General features: G+C 44.6%; 1 protein-coding gene across 1 annotated transcript in view; it reads right to left on the reverse strand.

Moving 5' to 3' along the window:
- avl9 (AVL9 homolog (S. cerevisiase)) overlaps positions 1-27,486 on the reverse strand; it is a 172,546-nt gene that overhangs the window by 116,694 nt on the left and 28,366 nt on the right. Inside the window, exon 5 of the mRNA XM_052022816.1 lies at positions 6,391-6,480. Coding sequence (XP_051878776.1) covers positions 6,391-6,480 — 90 coding nt within the window. The remainder of the gene's footprint in view (positions 1-6,390; positions 6,481-27,486) is intronic.

Below are 27,486 nucleotides of genomic sequence, written 5' to 3' on the forward strand. Positions count from 1 at the left end.
AACTGTTGGGGAGGGTTTAAACTAGTTCAGCAGGGGGATGGGAACCAGAGTGATAGGTCAGGGGTTGGTTCATTTAGTGTACAAGTAGATGCAGAGTGTAGCAAGACTGTGAGGAAGGAGAGGCAGTTGAAAGGGCAAAAACTGCAGTCAGTTGGATGGGCTGAAGTGTGTCTACTTTAATGTGAGAAGTATCAGGAACAAGGCTGATGAACTTAGAGCGTGGGTAAGTACATGGAACTGTGACGTGTTGGCCATTACAGAGACTTGGCTATCTCAAGGGCAGGAATGGCTGCTGGATATTCCGGGGTTTAGATGTTTCAAAGTGGACAGGGGCAGAGGTAAATGAGGTGGGGAGCGGCTTTGCTGATCAGGGACAGTGTCGCAGCTGTAGAAAGGGAGGACGTCATGGAGGAATCATCCACTGAGTCAGTGTGGGTGGACGTCAGAAACAGGAAGGGAGCATTCACTCTATTGGGAGTATTCTACAGACACCCACCGTCCCCCCAGCAGCAGAGACGCCGAGGAGCAGATCGGGTGGCAGATTTTGGAGAGGTGCAAAAATAACAGGGTTGTTGTCACGAGTGATTTCAACATCCTTAATATTGATTGACACCTCCTAAGTGTAAAGGGGATAAATGGGACGGAGTTTGTTCGGTGTGTTCAGGAAGGATTCCTGACACGGTATGTGGACAGGCCAATGAGAGGAGAGGCCATACTGGACCTGGTACCAGGCAATGAGCCTGATCAGGTTTCAGATCTCTCGGTGGGAGAGCATTTTGGAGATAGTGACCATAACTCCTTGACTTTGCCTTGGAGAGAGATAGGAGCAGACGACATGGAAAACTATTTAACTGGGGTAGGGGGAATTATGATGCTATTAGGCCGGGACTGGGGACCGTAAATTGGGAACAGATACTCTTGGGTAAGTGCACAGTGGAAATGTGGAGGTTGTTTACGCAATACTTGCATGGGGTTCTGGATATGTTTGTCCCATTGAGGCAGGGTAAGAATGGTAGAGTGAAGGAACCGTGGTTGACAAGAGATGTAGAATATCTTGTCAAGAGGTAGAAAGCAGCTTACCTGAGGTTTAGAAAGCATGGATCAGACAGGGCTCTGGACAGTTACAAGGTAGCCAGGAGGGAGCTTAAGAATGGATTTAGGAGAGCTAGAAGGGGGCATGAGAAGTCCTTAGCGAGTAGGATCAAGGAAAACTCCAAGTCATTCTACACATATGTGAAGAGTAAGAGGATGACTCCAGTGAGGGTAGGACCAATCAGGGATAAAAGAGGAAACATGTGCCTGCAGTCAGAAGAGGTCTGGGAGGTCCTTAATGAATACTTTGCTTCAGTAGTTACCAGAGAGAGAGACGACGTTTGTGAGGATGGCGTATGACAGGCTGATATGCTAGGGAATGTCGACGTGAGGAAAGAGGATGTGCTGGAACTATTGAAAAACATTAGGATAGATAAGTCACCGGGGCCAGATGGGATCTATCCAAGGTTTTTACGGGAAGCTGGGGAAGAGATTTCTGTGCCATTGGCGACGATCTTTGCGTCCTCACTGGCCACAGGAGTAGTGCCAGATGATTGGAAGGTGGCAAATGTTGTTCCTTTGTTTAAGCAAGGGAGTAGGGATAACCCTGGGAATTACAGACCAGTGAGTCTTACTTCAGTGGTGGGCAAATTACTGGAGAAGACTCTTAGAGAAAGGATTTATGGGCATTTGGAGAAGCATTGGCTGATTAGGAACAGTCAGCATGGCTTTGTGTGGGGCAGGTCGTGCCTCAGGAGCCTGACTGAATTCTTTGAGGATGTGACAAAGCACATTGATGAAGGTGGAGCAGTGGATGTGGTGTACATGCATTTCATTAAAGTGTTTGATAAGGTTCCTCACAGAAAGCTTATTCAGAAAGTCAGGAGGCATGGGATCCAGGAAAACCTGGCTGTGTGGATTCAGAATTGGCTCACACGTGGAAGACAGAAGGTGATGGTACATGGAGCGTATTCTGCCTGGAAGTCGGTAACCAGTGGTGTTCCGCAGGGATCTGTCCTGGGACCCCTGCTCTTTGTGATTTTTATAAGTGACTTGGATGAGGATGTGGAAGGGTGGGTTAGTAAGTTTGCTGATGATAGAAAGGTTGCTGGTGTTATGGATAGTGTGAAAGGTTGCTGCAGATTAAAACAGAATATTGACAGAATGCAGACCTGGGCTGAGGAGTGACAGATGGAGTTCAACCCGGATCAGTGTGAAGTGATACACTTCAGGAGATCGAATTTGAAGGCAGAATGCAAGGTTAATGGCAAGACTCTTAGCAGTGTGGAGGAACAGAGAGATCTTGGGGTCCACGTCCACAGATCCCTCAAGGTTGCTGCGCAGGTCGATAGGGTTGTTCTGAAGGCATATGGAGTGTTGGCCTTCATTAGTCAGGGTATTGAGTTCAAGAGCCATGAGGTGATGTTGCAGCTCCAGAGAACTCTGGTTAGACCACACTTGGAGTATTGTGTACAGTTCTGGTTGCCTCACTAGAGGAAGGATTTGGAAGCTTTCGAGAGGGTGCAGAGGAGATTTACCAGGATGTTGCCTGAATTGGAGAGCATGTCTTGTGAGGATAGGTTGGGTGAGCCAGGGCTTTTCTCTTTGGAGAGGAGGAGGAGGATGAGAGGTGACTTGATAGAGGTGTACAAGATGATAAGAGACATAGATCGAGTGGACAGTCAGAGATTTTTTCCCAGGGCGACAATGGCTAACATGAGGGGATATAGTTTTAAGGTGATTGGAGGAAGATATAAGGGGATGTCAGGGGTAAGTTTTTTTTTCCCCACACAGAGGGTGGTGGGTGCGTGGAACATACTGCCAGCAGAGGTTGTGGGGACATTCGGGACATTTAAGAGACTCTTAGATTGACATATGAATGATGGAGAAATGAGGGGGCTATGTGGTCAGGAAGGGTTAGATAGATCTTAGGGCAGGATAAAACATCGGCACAACATTGCGGGCCAAAGGGCCTGTACTGTGCTGTAATGTTCCATGTTCGATATTCACACTTTTCCGGATTGAATTCCATCTGCTATTTCTCCACCCAACTCTGCATCCTGTCAATATCCCATTGGAACCTCCGACAACATTCTGCACTGTCCAGAACACCTTCAACCTCCGTGTCATCTGCAAACTTACAAACCCATGACTCCACTTCCTCATCCAAGTCAGTTATAAAAAATAACAAAGAGCAGGGGTCCCAGAGCAGACCTCTGCAGAAAACCACTAGTCACCGACCTCTAGGCAGCATACACTCCATCTGCTACCCAACCTCTACCACACAGCCAAGTTTGCATGGATCCCATGCCTCACAACACTCTGAATGAGCCTACCATGGGGAACCTTGTCAAACACCTTACTAAAATCCATATACACCATATCCACCACTCTACCTTCATCAATTTGTTTTGTCACTTCCTTGAAAAGCTCAATTAGGCTTGAGAGGCAAAACCTGCCCCTCACAAAGCCATGCTGACTATCCTTACTAAGACTCTGCTTCTCCAAACGCTCGTAAATCCTGTCCGTAAGAATCCTCTCCACTGACGCAAGACTTGCTGGTCTATATAGTTCCCAGGATTATCCCTATTACCTTCCTTGAAAATCCTCCAATCCTCTGGTACCACTCCTGTGGCCAATGAACCAGCAAAGATCATCGTCAACACCTCAGCAATTTCTTCCCACACTTCCCGTAGGAACCTAGGGTATATCTCTTCCATTATAGTACTGTACAGGTCTTCCCCAAGTTACAAACAACTGACTTATGGACAGCCCGTATTTACGAATGAGCATTTGGGAGACTGTCGGGTTGGATTTGCCGGCTCCTGTGGGGTTGCAGACATCTTTTGCCATGTGGGAACTCAGTTCGTGGTCAAGTTTCCAACTTGCGATCCATTCGGGTTACGAAGAGTTTACAGGAATGGAACACTGTCATAACCTGGGGAGGACCTGTATTGTGAAGTTTCATCTTCAATGCAAGGTCACCAGCTGTAATGCAGTCTCCCCAGAAACTGAAATACCCTAATCGTCCTCCTACTGAATTGACCCATAACTTGAAATTTTAGTACATCTACCTCCTCCGCCTCCAGGCACGTTTCCCCCTTTAGCCCTGGGCGGTCCTACCCTCACTCTCGTCATCCTGTTCTTCACGTATGTATAGAATGCCTTTTCCTTTATCCCACTCAGCAAGGCCTTCTCATGTCCCTTTCTAACTCTTCCGAGTCCCTTCTTGAGCTCTTTCCTAGCTACCTTATAATTCTCAAGAGCCCTGTCTGATTTTTGCTTCCTAAACCTTAAGTATGCTTCCTTCTTCCTCTTGATGTTTCACCTCTCTTGTCAACCATGGTTCCTTCACTCTACCATCCTTTCCCTGTCTCAGTGAGACAAACCTATCCAGAACCCCAAGCAAGTGGCCCCTAAAACACTTCTACATTTCTGCTGTGCATTTCCCTGAGAACATCTGTTCCCAATTTACACTTCCAAGTTCCTGCCTAATACCATCATAATTAGTCCTCCCCCAATTAAATAATTCTGCATATCATCTATTCCTATCTTTGTCCACGGCAATGCTGAAGGTCAGGGAGTCACGATCGCCATCTCCGAAATGCTCACCCACCGAGATGTCTGTCACCTGACCAGGTTCATTGCCTCGAAGCAGATCCAGTATGGCATCTCCTCTAGTTGGCCTGTCTACAAACTGTGTCAGGAATCCTTCAGAGACACACTGAAGGAATTTTTGCCCAAGCTAAACCTTTTGCACAAAGGAGGTGCCAATCAATATTAGGGAAGTTGAAGTCACCCATGAAAACAACCCTGTTATTTTTGCTCCTTTCCAAAATCTGCCTACATACCTGCTCCTCAGTGTCCCAGTGGCTATCGAGTGGGGGTGGGGGGGGGGTGGGCTATAGAATACTCCCAATAGAGTGATCACTCCCTTCCTGTTTCTGACTTCCACCCTCACTGACTCAGTAGACAATCCCTCCACTATGTCCTCCCTTTCTGCAGCTGTGATTCTATCCCTGATTAGCAATGCTGCTTCCCCCCCCCCCCCCCCCCCCCACCACCCGTTTTACTTCCTTCCCTATCCCTTTTGAAATATCTAAACCCTGGAACATCAAGCAGCCAATCCTGCCCTTGCAACAGCCAAGTCTCTAATGGCCACAACATCATAATTCCATGTACTATCCATGCTCCAAGTTCATCACCCTTATTCTTAATACTTCTTGCATTAAAGTAAACTGGTTTCAACCCATCCAACTGACTGCATTTATGCACTATCCACTGTCTATCCTTCCTCACAGTCTCTTTGCATATTGCATCTACCTTCACACCAACTGCTCCATCATCTGACCCAACACTCTGGTTCCCACCCTCCTGCCGACCCAGTTTACCAGGATGCTACCTGGAATAGAGCTATAAGGAGCGGTTGTGTGGACCGGGGATTTTTTTTTTTTACAGAGCATTGAAGGCTGAGGGGAGAATCTTTTTCACAGGATATAAATGTCAAATACTAGAGGACATGCATTTAAGGTGATAGGGGGGAACCCTAATCCCTACTACAGTTTAACAACACTATGACCACTCTGATCACTTTGCACTAAAATGGAACTTCTTTTGTTCTATTTGTGCTTTCTTTTCTTGTAAAAATTGTCTATAATTTATTTTTAATTTATGTTTTACTTGTGAATGCTGCTTATGTGATGCTATGTGCCTGTGATGCTGCTGCAAGTAAGAATTTTTCATGGTACCCATGCATACATGTACTTGTGCATATGACAATAAACCCGACTTTGAACTTTGAAAACTTAAAGGAGATGTGCAGGGAAAGTTTTTTCTAAAAACACAGAGTGGTGGGTGCCTGGATCAGGCTGTCGGGGTAGCGGTGGAAGCAGTTTTATAGTAGCCTTTAAGATGCTCTTAAATAGACACATGAATATGCAGGGAATGGAGGGATATGGATCATGTGCAGGCAGAAGAGATTTAGATTAATTTGGCATCATGTTTGGCGCAGACCTTCTGGGCTGTAGGGCCTGTTCCTGTGCTGTACTGTTCTAGATTCTATGTTCTAAATTACTGTCTGTTTCAGCATTAGAAGACTGATGGAGTCAGTTGTTAGAGAACAGATTTTTTTGACAAGCACCAAGGACTCTGGTCTTCCAAATGTACTTTATGCTTGTGGCACAGATCACTAATAATTAATATATATGATGAACATCATGAATGATAATAATAATGAATAATAATCACTAAAATTATGCTACATTCCAACACAAGTTGTTGTGGAGGATGTAAATGAAGAGTATTCCACTTCCTTGCAACATATCTATTAAAACAATAAAACAACATTAATTTGCTTACCTTTAAGATAGAAATCTGTGAAAAATCTTTTTCCTCAAAATAAGCATGTGTGATGAGTTGCAATTTTGCTTGAAGCAACCCGTAAAGTGGCTATAGAGAAGAAAATTGCAACAAAGTCTATCAATTACTCAAAACATAATATAGAAGCTTCAAGGAATCATACAGCATAGAACAGGCCCTTCGTATCTTTGCCAGGCATCCAATACCCATTCATGCTAATCCCATTTACCAGCACTCGGTCCATAGCCTTCCATGCCTTGGCAATTCTACATTCTTCTAGATACTTCTTAGAAGTTGCAGGTCTCTGCCTCCACCACCCATTCAGTCTGCATTCTAGCTACTCATTGAGTGAGAAAATTCTTCCTCCAGTCCCCTCTTAGTCTCCTTCCCATTACCCTAAACTTATGTCCTCTAGCTTTAGGCACTTCTGCTATGGGGTAAGTTTCTTAATATGTCCCTTATTTATGCCTTTCATAATTTTGTAAATCTCTGTCAGTTCCCCCCTTGCCCCTCTCCATCCCAAGAAAAATAAAGACAGCCTGTCCTGTCTCCCCTCAATCAAAATGCTCCATCCCAGGCAACATTCTAGTCAATCTCCATTTCAAACAGTCCTTCCCATAGTGTGGCCACCAAATTTCTAGCATTTCTATTTTTATTATGGAGAGTTATTTACGATTTACATTTTGATGATGTTGTAAAGCCATTAAATAATTACTCATACAAATGTAGGCAGTAATTTTATATGAATCATTCTTATGTTTATTTCTACCAGGTGCCTGTACTAAAGAAAAACACAAATGTTAAATGTATATTGGAGCATACAGATTTAAAATAGCCTTCTCTGTTGGGATACCACATTATAAAAAACAAATATATGTCAAATTTTGGAATAAAACATGCACTACAAACCCCAAATAGAATCTAAATGAGACTTGAAGTCTCAGAAAGAGGAGGTTAAGCACAGTAATCATGAAGTGCTGGCTCCCATATTCACAATCACACTTCCATACAAGGAACTGTTGCAGTTGTTATGTTGCAGTTGTGCAAGTTGTTGGTGAGGCTGCACTTGGAGTACTGTCTACAGTTTTGATCGCCATTGCGGGAAAGATGTGGTTAAACTGGAAAGAGTGCAGAAAAGACTGACAAGGATGCTGCCAGGACAAGAGGGCCTGAGTTATAGGGAGAGGATGGCCATGCTCGGTCTTTATTCCTTGGAATGTAGGATAATGAGGGATGGCCTTTAAGAAATGTTTAAAATTATGAGAGGCATAGATAAAGTGGATGGTAACAGTCTTTTCTCCAGGATAGGGGAGTTCAAAACTAGGGGCAGAGATTTATGGCGAGAGGGGAAAGATTTAAAAGGGACCTAAGGAGCAATTTTTTCCACGCAGGTGGTGGTGAGTATATGGAACGAGCTGCCAGAGGAAGTGTTGAGGCAGGTACAATAGTATCTTTTAAGAAGCACCTGGATAGGTACATGGAGGGGAGGGGCTTGGAGGGATATGGGCCAGGCACAGGAAATTAGGACTAGCTGGGTGGCACTGTGGTCGGCATGGACTGGTTGGGCCGAAGGGCCCGAATCCATACTGTATTGCTCTTTGACTCCAAAGAGTTCCTGTTCTTAGTTACATGTTCAGTAAAAGCTACTTTTTAAGCTACCTTCAATCTCGAGAGGTAGGAGAAAGCGCTGAAATAGTGGTTGTGCATCTCTGAGCTGCAGTCCTTCCGAAAATAAAATTCAAAGGCACCATGGTGTTTAATAAAATGAAAAGTTTGCCTTTTCTCCAAACAATTTTTACCAGATGTTCCCAGAACAGATGTTCTCTAGTAAATACACTGCAGATATGTGGAGGTTGTTAGGGACCACTTGCATGGGGTTCCAGATAGGTTTGTCCTGCTGAGAAAAGGAAAGGGTGGCAGGGTGAAAGAACCATGGTTAACAGGACTGGTGGAAAGTTCAGTCAAGAGGTAGAAGGAAGCATATTTAAGGTTTAGGAAACAAATATCATATAGGGCTCTTGAGAGTTATAAGGTAGCCAGGAAGGAGCTTAAGAAGGGACTTAGGAGAGCGAGAAGGGGACATGAGAAGGCCTTGGCAAGTAAGGTTAGGGAAAACCTAAAAGGCATTCTACACATACAGTATTTGATGAACAAGAGGATGACCAAGATGAGGGTAGGACCACTCGGGGATGAGGGGGGGGGAAATGTGTCTGGAGGCAAAGGAGGTGGTGTAGGTCCTAAATGAATATTTTGCTTGAGTGTTCACCAGTGAGAGGGACGAATGTGAGGTTAGAACATAGAACACCACAGCACAGTACAGGCCCTTTGGCCCACAATGTTGTGCCAACATTTTATCCTGCTCTAAGATCTATCTAACCCTTCCCTCCCACATGTTCCCCTATTTTTCTATCATTCATGTATTGGTATTGGTTTATTATTGTCACTTGTACCGAGGTACAGTGAAAAACTTGTCTTGCATACCTATCATACAGATCACAGTGCAGTTACATTGAGTTAGTACAGAGTGCATTGAGGTAGTACAGGTAAAAGAACATTATCAGTAATAGTTAGTGACAAAAAAGTGTAGAACGATATAGTAAGGGTATTGGTATATTATTGTCACTTGTACCGAGGTACAGTGACAAGCTTGTCTTACAAACCGATCGTACAGGTAAATTCATTACACAGTGCAGTTACATTGAGTTAGTACAGAGTGCATTGATGTTGTACAGGTAAAAACAATAACAGTCCAGAGTAAAGTGTCACAGCTACAGAGAAAGTGCAGTGCAATAAGGTGCAGGGTCACAACAAGGTAGATTGTGAGGTCATAGTCCATCTCATTGTATAAGGGGACCGTTCAGTAGTCTTATCACAGTGGGGTAGAAGCTGTCCTTAAGTCTGGGGTAATGAGTAGATCTGTCGAGAGCAGCTTGCAACGAGTCACCACACTCCAGCACCATCTAAATGTCCAAACGTATCTGTCCCCGCAACCTCTGCCAGCAGTGCGTTCCATGCACCCACCACCCTCTGTGTAAAAAAGACTTACCTTTGACATCCCCCTTATACCTTCATCTAATCACCTTAAAATTATGTCCCCTCATGTTAGCCATTGTCGCACTGGGAAAAAGTCTCTGACTGTCCACTTGATCTATGCCTCCTATCATCTTGTGCACCTCTGTCAAGTCACCTCTCATCCTCCTCCTCTCCAAAGAGAAAAGCCCTAACTCGCTCAACCTATCCTCATAAGACATGTTCTCCAATCCAGGCAACACCCTGGTAAATCTCCTCCGTACCCTCTCGAAAGCTTCCACATCCTTCCTCTCATGAGGTGACCAGAACTGAACACAATACTCCAAGTGTGGTCTGACCAGAGTTCTAGTACCCCAACTAATGAAGGTCAACACTCCATACACCTTCCGAACAACCCTTTCGACCTGCATGGCAACCTTGAGGGATCTATGGACGTGGACCCCAAGATCCCTCTGTTCCTCCACACTGCTAAGAGTCATGCCATTAACCTTGTATTCTGCCTTTGAATTCGATCTCCCGAAGTGTATCACTTCACACTTATCCGGGTTGAACGCCATCTCCCACTTCTCAGCCCAGGTCTGCATACCATCAATATCCTGTTGTAATTTACAGCAAACTTCTACACTATCCACAACACCACCAACCTTTGTATCATCAGCAAACTTACTAACTCACCCTTCCACATCCTCATCCAAGTCATTTATAAAAATCACAAAGAGCAGGGGTCCCAGAACAGATCCTTGCGGAACACCACTGGTCACCGACCTCCAGGCAGAATACACTCATCTACCACCACCACCTGCCTTCCGTGGGCGAGCCAATTCTGAATCCATACCGCTGAGTTTTCCTGGATCCCACGCCTCCTGACTTTCTGAATAAGCCTTCCATGAGGAACCTTATCAAACGCCTTAATGAAATCCATGTACACCACATCCACTGCTCCATCTTCATCAATGTGCTTTGTCACATCCTCAAAGAATTCAATCAGGCTCGTGAGGCACCACCTGCCCCTCACAAAGCCATGCTGACTGTCCCTAATCAGCCTATGCTTCAGTTCTACACTGGTTAGCGTAGAACAGGAAAATGTGTTGGAGAATGTCGAGGTTAAGAAAGCAGTGTTGGAGCTACTGAAAAGCATTGGGATAGATAAGTCCCCAGGGTCAGACAGGATATACCCCAGGCAACTATGGAGAGCGAGGGAAGAGAATGCTGGAGCGTTAACAATGATCTTTGAGTCCTCCCTAGCCACAGGAGTGGTACCAGAGGATTGGAGGATGGCAAACATTGTTGCATTGTTCAAGAAATGTAAAAGGGATAACACGGGGAATTGTAGACCAGCGAGTCTTACATCAGTGGTGGACAAACTAATGGGGAGGATTCTTGGGGATAGGATTTATGAGCTTTTGGAGAAGCACAGTCTTATGAGGGATTGTCATTGTGGCTTTGTGAAGGGCAGGTCATGCCTCACGAGCTTAACAAAATTTCTTTTAAGTGACAAGACAAATTAAAACCATAGAACACTACAGCACAGAAAAACAGGCCATTCGGCCCTTCTAGTCTGTGACGAAACATTATTCCGCTAGTCCCATTTATCTGCACCCAGTCCATAATCCTCCAGACCTCTCCCGTCCATGTATCTATCCAATTTATTCTTAAAACTCAAGAGTGAGCCCGCATTTACTACATCAGATGGCAGCCCGTTCCATAGTCCCACCACTCTTTGAGTGAAGAAGTTCCCCCTAAACCCTTCCACCCTAAAGCCATGTCCTCTCATACTTATCTCTCCTAATCTAGGTGGAAAGAGCCTATTTGCATTAACTCTGTCTATACCCCTCATAATTTTCTAAACCTCTATCAAATCTCCCCTCATTCTTCTGCGCTCCAAAGAATAAAGTCCTAACCTGTTCAATCTTTCCCTGTAACTCAACTCTTGAAGACCCGGCAACATTCTAGTAAATCTCCTCTGCACTCTTTCAATCTTACTGATATCCTTCCTATAGTTAGGTGACCAGAACTGCACACAATACTCCAAATCTGGCCTCACCAATGTCTTATACAACCTCACCATAACATCCCAACTCCTATACTCAATACTTTGATTTATGAATGCCAGGATGCCAAAAGCCTTTTTTACAACCCTGTCTACCTGCGACGCCACTTTCAGGGAATTATGTATCTGAACTCCCAGATCCCTTTGTTCCTCCACACTCCTCAGTGCCCTACCATTTACTGTGTATGTCCTCCCTTGATTTGTCCTTCCAAAATGCAACACCTCACACTTGTCTGCATTAAATTCCATCTGCCATTTTCTGGCCCATTCTTCCACTTGTTTCAGATCCCTCTGCAAGCTTTGAAAGCCTCCCTCGCTGACCACTACACCTCCAATCTTAGTGTCATCAGCAAACTTACTGATCCAATTTACTACATTATCGTCTAGATCATTGATATAGACAACAAACAACAATGGCCCCAGCACAGATCCCTGAGGCACACCACTAGTCACAGGCCTCCAGTCTGAGAAACAATCGTCCACCACCATCCTCTGTCTTCTCCCACACAGCCAATTTCGAATCCAGTTTACAACCTCTCCATGGATACCTAGTGTCTGAACCTCCCATGTGGGACCTTGTCAAAGGCCTTACTAAAGTCCATGTAGACAACATCCTTCATCTACTTTCTTGGTAACCTCCTCGAAAAACTCCACAAGATTCGTTAAACACGATCTACCACGCACAAAGCCATGCTGACTATTCTTAATCAGCCCTTGGTTGTCCAAATACTTATATATCCGATCTCTCAGAATACCTTCCAATAATTTACCCACTATTGATGTCAGGCTCACTGGCCTGTAATTACCTGGCTTACTTTTTAGATCCTTTTTTAAACAACGGAACAACATGAGCTACCCTCCAGTCCTCCGGCACCACACCCGTGGCTAAGGACATTTAAAATATATCTGCCAGGGCCCCTGCAATTTCTACACTACTCTCCCTCAATGTCCGAGGAAATATCTTATCTGGCCCAGGGGATTTATCTACCTTCATTCGCTGTAAGGCAGCAAGCACCTCCTCCTCTATAATCTCTACATGTTCCATGACTCTGTTCCTTGTTTCCCTTCCTTCCATATCCACTATAATTGATGAAGGTAGTGTGACGGATGTGGTATCTATGGATTTTAGCAAAGCATTTGACAAGTTTCCCCATGGTAGGCTCATTCATAAGGTCATAAGGTATGGGATCCATGGAAAATTGGCTGTGTGGATTCGAAATTGGCTTGCCCACATAAGGCAGAGGGTGGTTATAGAAGGGGAGTATTTGACCTGGAGGTCAGTGACTTGTGTTTATTTTCAAAACTTTATTTATACAGCACGATAACAGGCCCTTCTGGCTCAACAAGCCCGCGCCACCCAATTACACCCATGTTGACATACTAACCCGTCTCTCTTTGGAATGTAGGAGGAAACTGGATCACCCAGAGGAAAGCCACACAGTCATGGGGAGAACGTATAAACTCCTTCCAGACAGCAGCAGGAATTGAACCCTGATTGCTGGCACTGTAATAGTGTTACGCTAACCGCTACACTACCATTCTGAGGCCCCTGCTCTTTGTAATTTTTATAAATGGTTTGAATGAAGAAGTAGAAGGATGGGTTGGTAACTTTGCAGATAACATGATGGTTGGTGGTGTAGTAGATAGTGAAGAAGGTTGTCATAGGTTGCAACGGGATTTAGACAGGATGCAGAGCTGGGCAGAGAAATGCCAGATGGAACTGAGAGATCTTGGGGTCCAAGTACATAGATCTCTCAAAGTTGCCTCACAAGTGGATCAGGTGGTTCAGAAGGCATATGGTGTGCTGGCCTTCATTAGCCGGGGGATTGAGTTCAAGAGCCGAGAGGTAATGTTGCAGCTCTATAAGACTCTAGTGAGACCACACTTGGACTATTGTGTTCAGTTCCAGTCACCACATTAGAGGAAGGATGTGGAAGCTTTGGAGAGGATGCAGAGGAGATTTACAAGGATGCCATCTGGGTTGGAGAACATGTCTTATGAGGAGAGGTTGAGCAAGTTAGGGCTTCTTTCTTTGGAGCGACGGAGGATGAGAGGACACTTGATAGAAGTATATAAGATTATGAGAGGCACTGACGGAGTTGACAGCCAGCATCTTTTTCCCAGGGCGGTAATGGGAACTCAAGGTCACCCGTTTAAGGTGCGTGGAGGAAAATTCAGGGGAGATGTCGGAGGTATGTTTTTCTTTTCCCCCCACACAGGCAGTGGTGGGTGCCTGAAATGCACTGCCAGGGGTGGTGGTAGGGGCCGACACGACTGGGTCATTTAAGAGACTATTAGATTGGCACATGGACGAAAGAAAAATAGAGGGTTATGGGAGGTGAAGTACAGAGGGGGGATTGATTGAATGGGGATAAGGTTTATATTGGTCGGCACAACATCGTGAGCCGAAGGGTCTGTACTGTGCTGTATTGTTCTACGTTCTATTTCTTGTCTGTAGTATTGTAATCCTCTTACAATCCCTCCATAATGATGAAAATTTGAATACAGGCACACAGACTTGCATCATTCTAAGGAACAGTAATGATTGGGACAAATGACCAACAAAAACCCATTTCAGAAGCATATATCCATCAGAACATTAGGTACAATCAAAGACCTTAAATGGTGTCAGCCTTGCCTTGGTAATAGCAGTGTCATTTCTGAACCACTTAAGAGACTGGAGGACATAATGTAGATTGACAAAGTCATGTCATTCTGAGGGAGAGTAGCACAATTGGAAGTGTCAATTTTATCCATACCTGCAACACCATCTGTTCTGTTCAGTGGGTGCAAAAGATCTAAATTTATTGAGGAATTCTTCCACTGCCCAAGTTAGTAATTAACCTTAAGCATCCCCAATCCCTTACCACCTCTCTCCAGGACACCTTGCATGCCTTCTACCATTTTGACACCTTCTGATTCCCTGGCCCCCACTGCCTCATCATCATCATGGACTTCCAGTCTTAATACACCTCTACTCCCATCAGAAAGGTCTTAGGGCCCTCTGCTTCTTTTTGGAACAAAGATCCAACCAGTTCCCCTCCATCAATACTCCCATCCACCTGGCACAACTTGTTCTTACCCTGAACAACTTCTCTTTCATTTCCTTTCACTTTCTACAAATCAAAGGTATAGCCATGGACACTCACATGGGCCAAAGCTATGCCTGTCTTTTTGTTGGCTACTACTTGGAACAGTCACCTTGGTCCTCACCTTCCACCCTATCAGCCTTCGCATCCAGCACATCATCCTTCTTCATTTCCGCCAGCTGCAATGGAATCCCACCACCAGTCACATCTTCCTCTCCCCACTCCTTTCTATCTTCCACAGGGACCACTCTCTCCATGATTCCCTGGTTTTCCCATCCCTCCCCACCTACCCCTCCCTTGTCAAGGGTTTCAAAGTTTTAGGAAGCTTTAGAAAGGGTTTCAAAGTTTTAGGAAGAATAGAGAGAAGGGTAAAAGAGGGGGAGGAGTTGCAATACTAATGATATAATATATCAGCTGCACTCCGGGGAGACATAATGGAGGTCTTGGACACAGAGTCTATATAGGTCAAACACAGGAACAGAAAGGGTGCAATCACTCTCTTGGGGGTGTACCACAGACCTCCCAATAGCCACCGGCACATTGAGGAATGAATGTGCAAACAGATTAGGAAAATGTGTAAAAATTACAGGGTTGTGGTCATGGGAGACTTCAAGTGACCTAATATAAATTGGGACCTTTTTAGTGCAAGGGGGTGAGATGGGCAGAATTTCTTGTGTATCCAGAAGGGGTTCTTAAATCAATATGTTGACAATTCAACAAGGAGAGAGGCTATTCTGGACCAGGTGTTGGGTAATGAGCCTGGCCAGGTGACTCATCTATCAGTGGGTGACCAATTGGGGAACAGTGACCACAGCTCATTAACTTTGAGGATAACTACAGATAAGGATAGGTACGGAGCTAGCAGGAGGATTTTAAATTGGAGCATGTCAAATTATGAAGGTATAAGGCAGGAACAAGGTAGAGTAAACTGGGAACACCTTTTTGCTGGCAAGTCCACGTCGAGCATGTGGAAAGTGTTTAAGGATCAAATACATTGGGTACAGGATAGGTATGTCCCAATTAGAAGGAAGGACATGAATGGCAAAATAGGGGAACCTTGGATGTCCAGAGAAGTGATGAACGTAGTCAAGTATGCAGAGCTTCAGAAGTTAGGATCAGACAGAGTACGCGAGGACAGAGCACGCGAGGATCAGACAGAACACGCAGGTTGCTGAGAGAGGCAAGAGAGGAAATTGCTGGGGCCTTGACCAGTATCTTTGTGTCCTCTTTGACCATGGGTGAGGTCCCGGATGACTGGCGAGTGGCTAATGTTGTTCCTCTATTTAAGAAAGGAGCAAGAGAAAATCCAGGGAACTAAAGACTGGTGAGTCTCACGTCAATTGTAGGGAAATTGCTGGAGAAACTTCTTCGAGATAGGATGTACGAGTATCTGGAATCCAATGGCCTCATTAGGGAAAGTCAGCATGGCTTTGTGCGGGACAAGTCATGTCTTACTAACCTGGTTGAGTTTTTTTGACAAGGTGATGAGAGAGACTGATGAAGGTAGAGCTGTGGATGTCATCTATATGGACTTCAGTAATGCTTTTGACAAGGTCCCACATAATGGGTTAATCAAGAAAGTTCAGGTGCATGGGGTCAGTGGAGAATTGGCTGTATGGATCCAGAACTGGCTTGCCCATGGAAGACAGAGGGTGGTGGTTGAAGGGACTTATTCAAGCTGAAGGCCTGTGAGTAGTGGTGTTCCACAGGGATCTGCAGTGGGACCTCTCCTGTTTGCAATATGCATAAATGACCTGGATGAGTATGTTGATGGGTGGGTTAGTAAGTTTGCAGACGGTAATCAAAGACCCCACCCACCTGGGTCATTCCCTCTTCTCTCCTCTTCCATCAGGTAGAAGACACAGGAGCCTGAGGGCACGTACCACCAGACTTAAGGACGGCTTCCACCCCACTGTGATAAGACTATTGAATGGTTCCCTTATACGATGAGATGGACTATGACCTCACGATCTACCTTGTTGTGACCTTGCACCTTATTTCACCGCACTTTCTCTGTTGGTACAACATTTCACTCTGTAATGTTATTGTTTTTACCTGTACTACATCAATGCACTCTGTACTAACCCAATGTAACTGCACTGTGTAATGAATTGACCTGTATGATCGGTATGCAAGACAAGTTTTTCACTGTACCTTGGTACAAGTGACAATAATATACCAATACCAAGAATAGTGGAGTTGTGAATAGTGTAGAAGACTGGCGACGGATACAGCGTGATATAGAACAGTTGCAGATGTGGGCAGAGAAATGGCAGATGGAGTTTAACCCAGATAAATGTGAGGTGTTGCACCTTGGTAGGACTAATGTCAAGAGGCAGTACACTCTGAAGGGCAAGACCCTTAACAGTGTTGAAGAGCAGAGAGACCTTGGGTTGCAAGTCCATGGCTTATTGAAAGTGGGTACACAGGTAGATAGGGTGGTTAAAAAGGCTTATGGAATGCTTGCTTTCATTAATCGAGGTACTGAGTATAGGAGTCAAGAAGTTATGATGCATCTCAGTCGAACTCTGGTTAGGCAGCATTTAGAGTATTGTGTGCAATCCTGGTCACCTCACTATAGGAAGGATGTTGAGGCTTTGGAGAGGGTGCAGAGGAGGTTTACTCGGATGCTGCCCGGATTAGAGGGCATGTGCTATCAGGAAAGGCTGGACAAACTCTGTGCCTGAGCTTGAGAGTTTCACCCTGCAGAGTCAGGAGTTGGAGCCAGATTTGGAGCGGGACCTTTGAAAAGAGGCGAGTCTCTGTGGCTGAGCATGAGAGTTTCACCTTGCTGGAGTCTAAACAAGGCACAATTGTTGGCAGTTGATTGGCTTGTTAACAGCAACAAATGAAGGTAAGGCAAGTATAAGTGGAGCGGTCATTTTGGGAGCAGCCATTGCATGAGTGGACCAGTGTAAGAGTGGGGAACTGAGGCTTTGGTTCAAGAGGCTTCAGTGAGAAGAGGCAAAGGTAAGTCTCTGGTAAGTTCTTTTCTTTCTTTGATTTGGTGTTCCCTTCAGTGCCAGGACAGAGTAGTGAGAATGGCTCCAGGGTCAGTGGTGTGTTCAGCTTGTGAGATGTGGGACTTCTGGGAGACATCCAGTCTCCCTGATAACTACATCTGCATGAGGTGCATCCAGCTGCAGCTCCTTACAGACAGTACTAGGGAACTGGAGCTGCAGCTGGATGACCTTCAGCTCCTACAGGATAATGAGTACATAGACAAGAGCTACAAGGAGGCAGTCACTCCTAAGCTGCAGGAGGCAGGTAGCTGGGTGACTGTCAGGAGAATGACAGAGAATAGGCAGGTAGTGCAGAGTACCCCTGCGGCCATTCCCCTCAACAACAGGTATACCGCTTTGGATACTGTTGGTGGGGACGACCCACCAGGGGAAAGCTGCAATGACCAGGTCTCTGGCACTGAGCCTGGTTGTGTGGTGCAGAAGGGAAGGGGAGAGAAGAGGAGGGTGGCAGTGATAGAGGATTCCACAGTAAGGGGGGCAGACAGAAGATTCTGTGTATGTGAAAGAGACTCCTGGATAGTACGTTGCCTCCGTGGTACCAGGGTCAGGGATGTCTCAGATCAGGTCCACAGCATTCTGAAGGGGGAGGGTGAACAGCCTGAGGTCAGGTACATATTGGTACCAATGACAAAGGTCGGAAAAGAGATGAGGTCCTGAAGAGGGAATTTTGGGAGTTAGGTAGGAAGCTGAAAAGCAGAACCTCAAGGGTAGTAATCTCTGGATTGCTGCCTGTGCCACATGCCAGTGAGGGTAAATCTGTGGAACTATGACGTGGTGGCCATTACAGAGACCTGGGTGTCACAAGGGCAGGAATGGCTACTGGATATTCCAGGATTTAAATGTTTCTGAAGGGGCAGGGACGGAGGTAAGAGGTGGGGGAGTGGCTTTGCTGACCAGGGACTGTGTCACAGCTGTAGAAAGGGAGGATCTCCTGGAGGAATCATCCACTGATCAGTGTGGGTGGAAGTCAGAAACAGGAAGGAAGCAATCACTCTGTTGGGAGTATTCTTGAGATCTCTTCTTCCCCCCCAATAGCAGCAAAGATGCTGAGGAGCAGATCGGGAGGCAGATTTTTAGAGAGGTGCAACAAAAACAGGGTTGTTTTCAAGGGTGATTTCAACTTTCCTAATATTGATTGGCATCCCCTTAGTGTAAAGGGAATAGATGAGTTAGGTGTGTACAGGAAGGAATCCTGACACTGTATGTGGACAGGCTGAGAGGAGAGGCCATACCGGACCTGGTACCAGGCACTGAGCCTGATCAGGTTTCAGATCTCTCGGTGGGAGAGCATTTTGGAGATAGTGACCATAACTCCTTGACCTTTACCATCGCCTTGGAGAGAGATAGGGTCAGATAATATGGGAAAGTATTTAAGTGGGGTAGGGAGAATTATAATGCTATTAGGCAGGAACTTGGGAGTGTAAATTGGAAACAGATGTTCCTGGGTAAGTGCACAGTGGAAATGTGGAGGTTGTTTAAGGAATACTTGCATAGGGCTCTGGATAGGTTTGTCCCATTGAGGCAGGGTAAGGATGGTAGAGTGAAGGAACCGTGGTTGACAAGAGACATAGAATATCTTGTCAAGAGGAAGAAAGAAGCTTACCTGAGGTGTAGAAAGTATGGATCAGGCAGGGCTCAGGAGAGTTACAAGGTAGCCCGGAGGGAGCTTAAAAATGGATTTAGGAGATCAATAAGGGGGCATGAGAAGTCCTTGGCGAGTAGGATCAAGGAAAACCCCAATGCGTTCTACACTAATGTGAAGAATAAGAGGATGACTAGAGTGAGGATAGGACCAATCAGGGATAAAAGGAAACATGTGCCTGGAGTCAGAAGAGGGAGGTCCTTAATGAAAACTTTGCTTCAGTATTCACCAGAGAGAAAGACCTTGACATTTGAGGATGGCTTACAACAGGCTGATATGCTGGGGCATATCGACGTGACAAAAGAAGTTGTGCTGGAACTATTGAAAAACATTTTGATAGATAAGTCACTGGGGCCAGATGGAATATATCCATGGTTTTTACGGGAAGCCAGGGAAGAGATTGCTGCACCTTTGGCGACGATCTTTGCGTCCTCACTGGCCACAGGAGTAGTGCCAGATGATTGTAGGGTGGCAAATGTTGTTCTTTTAAGAAAGGGAGTAGGGATAACCCTGGGAATTACAGACCAGTGAGTCTTACTTCAGTGATGGGCACATTACTGGAGAAAATTCTTAGACAGGATTTATGGGTATTTGGAGAAGCATCGGCCGATTAGGGACAGTCAGCATGGCTTTGTGGGGGACAAGTCGTGCCTCATGAGCCTGATTGAATTCTTCAAGGATGTGACGAAGCACATTGATGAAGGTGGAGCAGTGGATGTGGTGTACATGGATTTTAGTATGGCATTTGAAAAGATTCCTTACAGAAAGCCTATTCAGAAAGTCAGGAGGCATAGGATCCAGGGACACCTGGCTGTGTGGATTCAGAATTGGCTCGCCTGCAGAAGACAGGTGGTGGTGGTAGGTGGAGTGTATTCTGCCTGGAGGTCTGTGACCAGTGGTGTTCTGCAGGGATCTGATCTGGGACCCCTGCTCTTTGTGATTTTAATAAATGACTTGAATGAGGATGTGGTGTAGGGTGGGTTAGTAAATTTGCTGATGGTACAAAGGTTGGTGGTGGTGTGGATTGTGTAGAAGATGGCTGTAGATTACAACAGGATAGTGATAGAACGCAGATCTGGGCTGAGAAGTGGCAGATGGAGTTCAACCCCGGATAAGTGTGAAGTGATACACTTCAGGAGATCGAATTCGAAGGCAGAATACAAGATTAATGGCAGGACTCTTAGCAGCGTGGAGGACAGAGGGATGTTGGGGTCCACATCCATAGATCCCTCAAGGTTGCCGCACAGATCAATAGGGTTGTTAAGGTGCCGTATGGAGTGTTGGCCTTCATGACTCAGGTATTGAGTTCAAGAGCCACAAGGTGATGTTGCAGCTCTGGAGAACTGTGGTCAGACCACACTTGGTGTATTGTGTTCAGTTCTTGTTGCTTCATTACAGGAAGGATTTGGAAGCTTTAGAGAGGGTGCAGAGGAGATTTACCAGGATGTTGCCTGGATTGCAGAGCATGTCTTATGAGGATAGGTTGAGTGAGCTAGGGCTTTTCTCTTTGGAGAGAAGGAGGATGAGAGGTGACTTGATAGAGGTGTACAAGATAATAAGAGGCATAGATTGAGTGGACAGTCAGATTTTTTTCCCAGGGCGGCAATGGCTAACATGAGGGGACATAATTTTAAGGTGATTGGAGGAAGGTATTAGGGGAATGTCAGGGGTAAGTTTTTTTATACAGAGAGGTTGTGGGAGCAGATACATTAGGGACATTTAAGAGACTCTTAGATAGACACATGAATGATAGAAAACTAGGGGGCTATGTGGGAGGGAAGTGTTAGATAGATCTTAGAGCAGGATAAAATGTCGGCACAACATTGTGGGCTGAAGGGCCTTTACCGTGATGTTGTGTTATGTTTTAAACTTGGGTTCTTTTGTCCGGAGTGGCAGAGGCTGAGGGGTGATCTGTTGAAAGTGCATAAAATTGAGGGGCATAAATAGGGTGGATGAGCAATATCTTTCTCCCATTATTGAGCAATCCAATATCAGGGGGCATGCATTTAAGGTGCGAGGGGGTAGGTTCAGAACGGATGTGAGGGGTATGTTTTTTTTAAACTCAGAATAGTGGATGCCTGGAATGCATTGCCTGATAGGGTGGTGGAGGCAAATTCATTGGGGTTTTTAAGAGGGGCTTGGATGGGCACAAGAATAAGAAAATAGAGGGATATGGGCATTCTGTAGGCAGGAGGGATTAGCTATGTCGGCACAATATTGCAGACCAAAGGGCCTGTACTGTTCTATGTTCTAGCACTTTCGACTGCAATCCAAGGAGGTGCAACATTTATCCCTGTAGCTCCTCCCTCACTACTCACCCAGGGACCCAAACAGTCCTTCCAGGTCAGACGAAGATTCATGTGTACCTTCTCCAACCTAGTCTCCTGCATTCAGTGCTCCAGATGCATCCTCCTCTGATTGGTGAGACCAAGTGTAGATGAGGCGACTGTTTCGTGAAGCACCTGTGGTCTGTTTACAATGGCCATCCCAAGCTCCCAGTTGCATACCATTTCAACTCCCCTTCCCATTCCCACACTGACCTGTCCATCCTCCACCTTCTCCACTGCCAGGATGAGGCCAAACACAGAAGAACACTACCTCATATTCCACCTGGGTAGTCTACAACCAAGTGGTATGAATAATTTCAGGGAACCCACACTTCTTGCATTCCTTTCTCGCTCCTTTTTGTTTTCTGTGACTCCGTGCCCACACAACCCCCACCTTCACAGTTTCATTCCCTTCCCCCACCTGATTCTATCTGCCTGTCATCACTCCCTTATCTGGCTGCATTTATCAAATTCCTTACTTAACAGATTCCAGCATCTGCAGCCTCTTGTTTCTACTTGTCACCTTCCAGCCTCTTTCTCTACCTCGACCATCTGCCCCCTTTTATCCCTAAGCTGTTTCTACCTCTCACCCACCAGCCACCATCTCCCAACTCCACCCTTACCCAAACTGGCTCCACCTGCCCATCATCTCCCTCCTCATCTGGTTTCACCCATCGCCCACCACCCCTGCATCATCCCTCCCTCTCATTTTTATACTCGTTGACTCTGAGTTAAACAGTACAGAAAAAGACCCTTCAGCCCAACTCATCCATGCCATCTAATGTGTCTTCTGATCTGGTCCCATTCGGCCCATATCCCTCTGAACCTTTCCTATCCAATATACCTGTCTCATCTGGCTATCTCCCCTCTACACTCAGTCCTGATGCAGGGTCTTGACCCCAAACATCAACTATCCCTTTGCCTCCATGGATGCTGCTTGACCTGCTGAGATGCTCCAGATTCCAGCATCTGGAGTCTCCTTCCCCCATTTACTTCATTGCTGACTACTTGCTTTGTTAAAAAAAAAATTCCTATCTGACAACAAAGCCATTTAACGGGCTGTAAACCACTTGCAGATGGTACAGGATCAGGAAAAGAGACTTCTAGGTACAAGTTATAAATTTCCACTGAGGCAGCTATCAAATCTAAACTCACTCAATGGTCAACCAATTTTAGATAATAAAACAAAAACTACTCTCACTAACAGTAACTAAATGAATTGCCAGAACACCAAACTTGGCAGAATAGTGGATAGTAAAGGAGGTTGTCTGAGGGTACAACAGGGTCTAGATCAACTGGGAAAGTGGGCAAGGGAACACCTAATGTAACTTAATTCAGATGTGCAAAGTAATGTATTTGGGAAGTCAAACCTGGCCAGAACATAGAGTGAATGGGCCCTGGGGAGTGTTATTGAATTGTGAGATCTTGGGGTAAAAGTACATAGTTCCCTGAAAGTGGTGACATGTGTAGACAGAGTGGTGAGGAAGCTGTATGATCAACTTGCTGTGTTGGCCAATGCCTCTTAAATGTTGCTTTTGTATCTGCTTCCGCCACTTACCCTGGCAGTGCATTCTAGGCACCCACGACTCTCTCATGATTTGTGAAGACAAAGCTCAATCTTCATAGCCAGAGACTGGGGTAAAATTATAATTGTGAACAAGGAAATGGCAGAAAAATCCAACATACAGTATATTCTTTGGTCCTGTAGTCACAAAAGAGGATGGCACCTTGATCTGTTAGATAACCAAAGGTGCAGAACCATAAAGGCATAGAGACACAGTACAGAAACAAGCCCTTTGGCCCACTGTGTCTGAGACTTTTTCCCAATCTACACTACTCCCATTTGTCTGCACTAGGACCATATCCTTCTATTCCCTGCTTATCTAAGTATGTCTAACTGTCTCTTAAATGTAGTAATCATATCTGATTCCACCATCTCCTCTGTCAACAAATTCCAGATATCAACAATGTAAAAAAAAAACTTACTCCTCAGATCCCCTTTAAAACTCCTTCCTCTCACCTTAAACGTATTCCCTCTCATTTTTGATACCCCTACCATGGGAAAAAGATTTTGACCATCTACCATTTCTATCCCTCTCAATCTTATATACTTCTATCAGGTCTCCTTCTCTCCAGGAAAAAGGAACTTAGTCTATCCAATCTCTCCCCATTACTAAAATCCTCCAATGCAGGCAACATCCTCGTGAATGTTCTCCATACTTTCTCCAGCGCAATTATGTCCTTCCTGTAGTGTGGAGACCAGAACTACACACAATACTGCCATATGCCACCTTTACCACCCTATCAACTGCTGCCACTTTCGGGGAACTATGGACTCCTGGCTCCTCAGTTCATCAACATTTACAGTATATGCCCTAACACTTTGTCTTACAAAATGCATCACTTTGCACTTGTCAGGGTTAAATTCCATCTGCCAAGGAGAGATTGAGAGAAAGGAACCAAAGGAAATCAATATTAGTGAAGAAATAGTGCTAAGGAAGATAAAAACTGGAAGTCTCAGAGCCTGATAATTTACATCCCAGAGTAAGAAAGTAAATGACCCCTGAAATAGTGGATGCATTGGTGGTCTTCCAAAGTTGGACTCTGAAGCAATTCGTAAAGAATGGAAGATCCAAATGTAAACACACAATTTAAAAAAGGTAAATAATAAACTGGAAATTACAGACTAATATCAGCTGTGGGGAAAAAATACTAGAATCTATTTAAAAGATGTAATAACAGAACACTTGGAAAGAATTAACTTCAGAGAAGGTAAATTGGATGTGGTGTATTTGGATTTTTGGAAGGAATTTGACAAGATCCTGAACAGGAGGTTGATCAACAATGTTAGAGCACATATAATTGGAGGGTTGGAATGGAGATGGATTGAGAATTGATCATTGGACAGAACACAAAGATTGGGAAAAGAGCAATCATTCTTGGGTTGGCAGGCTGTGACTAGTGGAATACCAGAGGGATTAGTGCTTGGACCTCAGTCTTTCACAATCTATGGCAACTACTTAGTTAAAGGGACCAAATGTCGTATTTTCTAGTTTGCTGATGATATTAAACTAGGTGGGATTGTCTCTTCAAACGATGATGCAAAAAGCTTCAGAAGGATTTTTGGCAAGCTGAGTGAGTGGGCAAGCACATGGCAGATGGAATATAATGTAGAAAAAATGAGGGCATCTACTTCTGTGCACATAACAGAAAATTGGAGTATTTGTTAAATGACGAGTGTGGGTAGTGTTCCTATTCAAAGGGAGCAAGGTACCCGCAGGCCAAAATACAGGTACAACAAATGACTAAAAGGGCAAATAATATATTAGCCTTAATTATGTGAAAATTTGAATAAAAGGAATAACAAAGTCAGATTTTAGTTGTGTAAAGTCTTGGTGAGATCCCCAAACATCAGCAGTATTGTGAACAGTTTTCGATATCCTTACCCAAGAAAGAATATACTTTCCATAGAGGGAATATAGGGAAGATTCCAGGGATGAAAGGTTTACCATGAGATAAGATTAAGAAGACAGTTTAGGACTGAAATGAGATGAAAACTTTTCTTTAGAAGACATGAAACTTTGAAATTCCTAGAGGGGTGTACAAGTTCAGTTGTTATATTTATACAAAACAAAGATCAATAGATTTCTAGGTATGAAGGAAATAAAGGGACATGGGAATAGTAGTGGAAAGTGGCACTGAGGGAGAAGATCAGTGACAATATAGGATACAGAAAATAGATGTCAGAAAAACAGGCTACTCAGCTCAATTGGTCCATGTCGGCATTTATGCTTCTTGTTTGGCTCCTTCAACTCTTCTTCATTTCACCTGATCAATATCTGGCTTCCATTTCAATCTACCCATATCATTCACCTCCACCAATCCTTGTGGTGGTAAGTATCACACTGTACCTTTCTCTAGTAAATTTAATAATTTACTTTGCAGAACTGGGTTTGAAATTAAAATGCAGAACTTCAGGCAGGCACTGTAGTACAGCGGTTAGCATAACATGATGACAGCACCAGACACCCGGGTTCAATTCCCACCACTGTCTGTGAGGAGTTTGTACATTCTCCCCGTGTGTCTGCATGGGTTTCCTCTGGGTGCTCTGGTTTCCTCCCACATTTTAAAGACGTACAGGTTAGGAAGTTGTGGGCATGCTATCTTGGTGCCAGAAGCACAGCAACACTTGTGGGCTGCCCCCAGAACATTCTACACAAAAGATGTATTTCACTGTGTGTTTTGATATACACGTGACTGAAATATATCTTAATTGCCAGTTTACTACTCTAGGTATATCCAATTGGCATCGGTTTGAAAAGATCCGTTAAATATGTGGCTCAATGAGTGGGAGAGCAGAGTTTTTACAGGATGGAAGCAGTTCCTTCAGCCCACCAGTTCTACACTGACCATAAATCTGCCATTTACATTAATTATATATTAGAACATAGAACATTACAGCACACTACAGTCCCTTCGGCCCACGATGTTGTGCTGACATTTTATCCTGCTCTGAGATCTAATGTTTCCCTCCCACAATGCCCTCCATTTTTCTGTCATTCATGTGGCTAAGAGTCTCTTAAATGTCCCTTATGTATCTGCCCCACAACCTCTGCCAGCAGTGCATTCCACGCACCCACCACTCTGTGTAAAAAAAAAAAACTTACTTCTGACATCCCCCTTAATATTATGCATGCTTGTGTTAGCCATTTTCACCCTGGGAAAAAGTCTGACTGTCCACTCGATGTATGCCTCTTATCATCTTGTACACCTCTTTCAAGTCACCTCTCATCCTCTCTCTCCGAAGAGAAAAGCCCGAGCTCACTAAACCTATTAATCATCACATTATCGTTAGTTGCTACCATCCCCCTACATATTTGGGGAAATTCACGGCAGCCAATTAACCTCCCAATCTGCACATCTTTGGGATGTGGGAGGAAACCAGAACACCCAGAAGTAACCCATGCAGTCACAAAGGAAACATGCAAATTTCACACAGACAGAACCCAAAGTCAGGATTGAACTTGGATCTCTGGCACTATGAGGGAATGGTTCAACTAACTGTGCCACAGTATTCATTAATGATACAATGGCAACAGAATGAGAGTGAGGAGTGAAAAGAGGGTGGGAGAATAAACCAATGGGGGAGGCTTCACTTATACCAGACTGGTGCCATTATCCTGGTGGATCAATTAACCAGGGCAAACACAGGGCTGTCAAGTGAGAAGTGCATGGGGGAGAATAGGGTGCAGGTGATGGAACAATTTATAGATTTAACAGGAAAGGTTAAGCAGCAGCAACAAGTAAGTTCTTAGATCTAAGAAAAATTTTGGGTAGCAAAAGTTTGAGAGACCAGAAGAGAGCATTCAAATGTAATTTTGAAAAATTAAATAAAATTAGTTCAAGGAAAATTGTAAAAATTGGAAACGAAGGATTTTAGCTGAATGCATGATCCCTCCTTAAAAAAAAATGAATTCATGGCAATAACTGAGAAAAATGAGTTTGGCTGAATGTTTCGGAAACATAGTTCCACTGTCACTAAGGTCAGAATTTAATATGGCAGAATACTTCTCACTTAAAGGGCAGACAAATGGAAAGGGGTGAGGCAAGCCCTGATAAGGGTGACACAAGGAGGAATGAGCTAGACCCAGAAAGATCATGGAGTAGAATCGATATGGGTATAATCTCTCCCCAAATTATTGGTGCCAATGTCTCAAACTTAAATCTTTCTCTCACATCACCCAGTAATCCATTTGTTTGACTGACCTATTCAAACCAATGCAAATTTGGACTTTACTCAGGTAATTGTATGCAGCGCTCTTCTTTTGTTTATTCAAGGATCTTCAGCAATTTAACTTCAGTGCTTCTCAACACTACCTGGCCAGAAGTAACCCCAAAAACATTTAAATGCTTCATAATAGCGCAAGTGACTTGC

The sequence above is a fragment of the Pristis pectinata genome, chromosome 9 (genome assembly GCF_009764475.1).
Source record: "Pristis pectinata isolate sPriPec2 chromosome 9, sPriPec2.1.pri, whole genome shotgun sequence".
NCBI lineage: Eukaryota > Metazoa > Chordata > Chondrichthyes > Rhinopristiformes > Pristidae > Pristis > Pristis pectinata.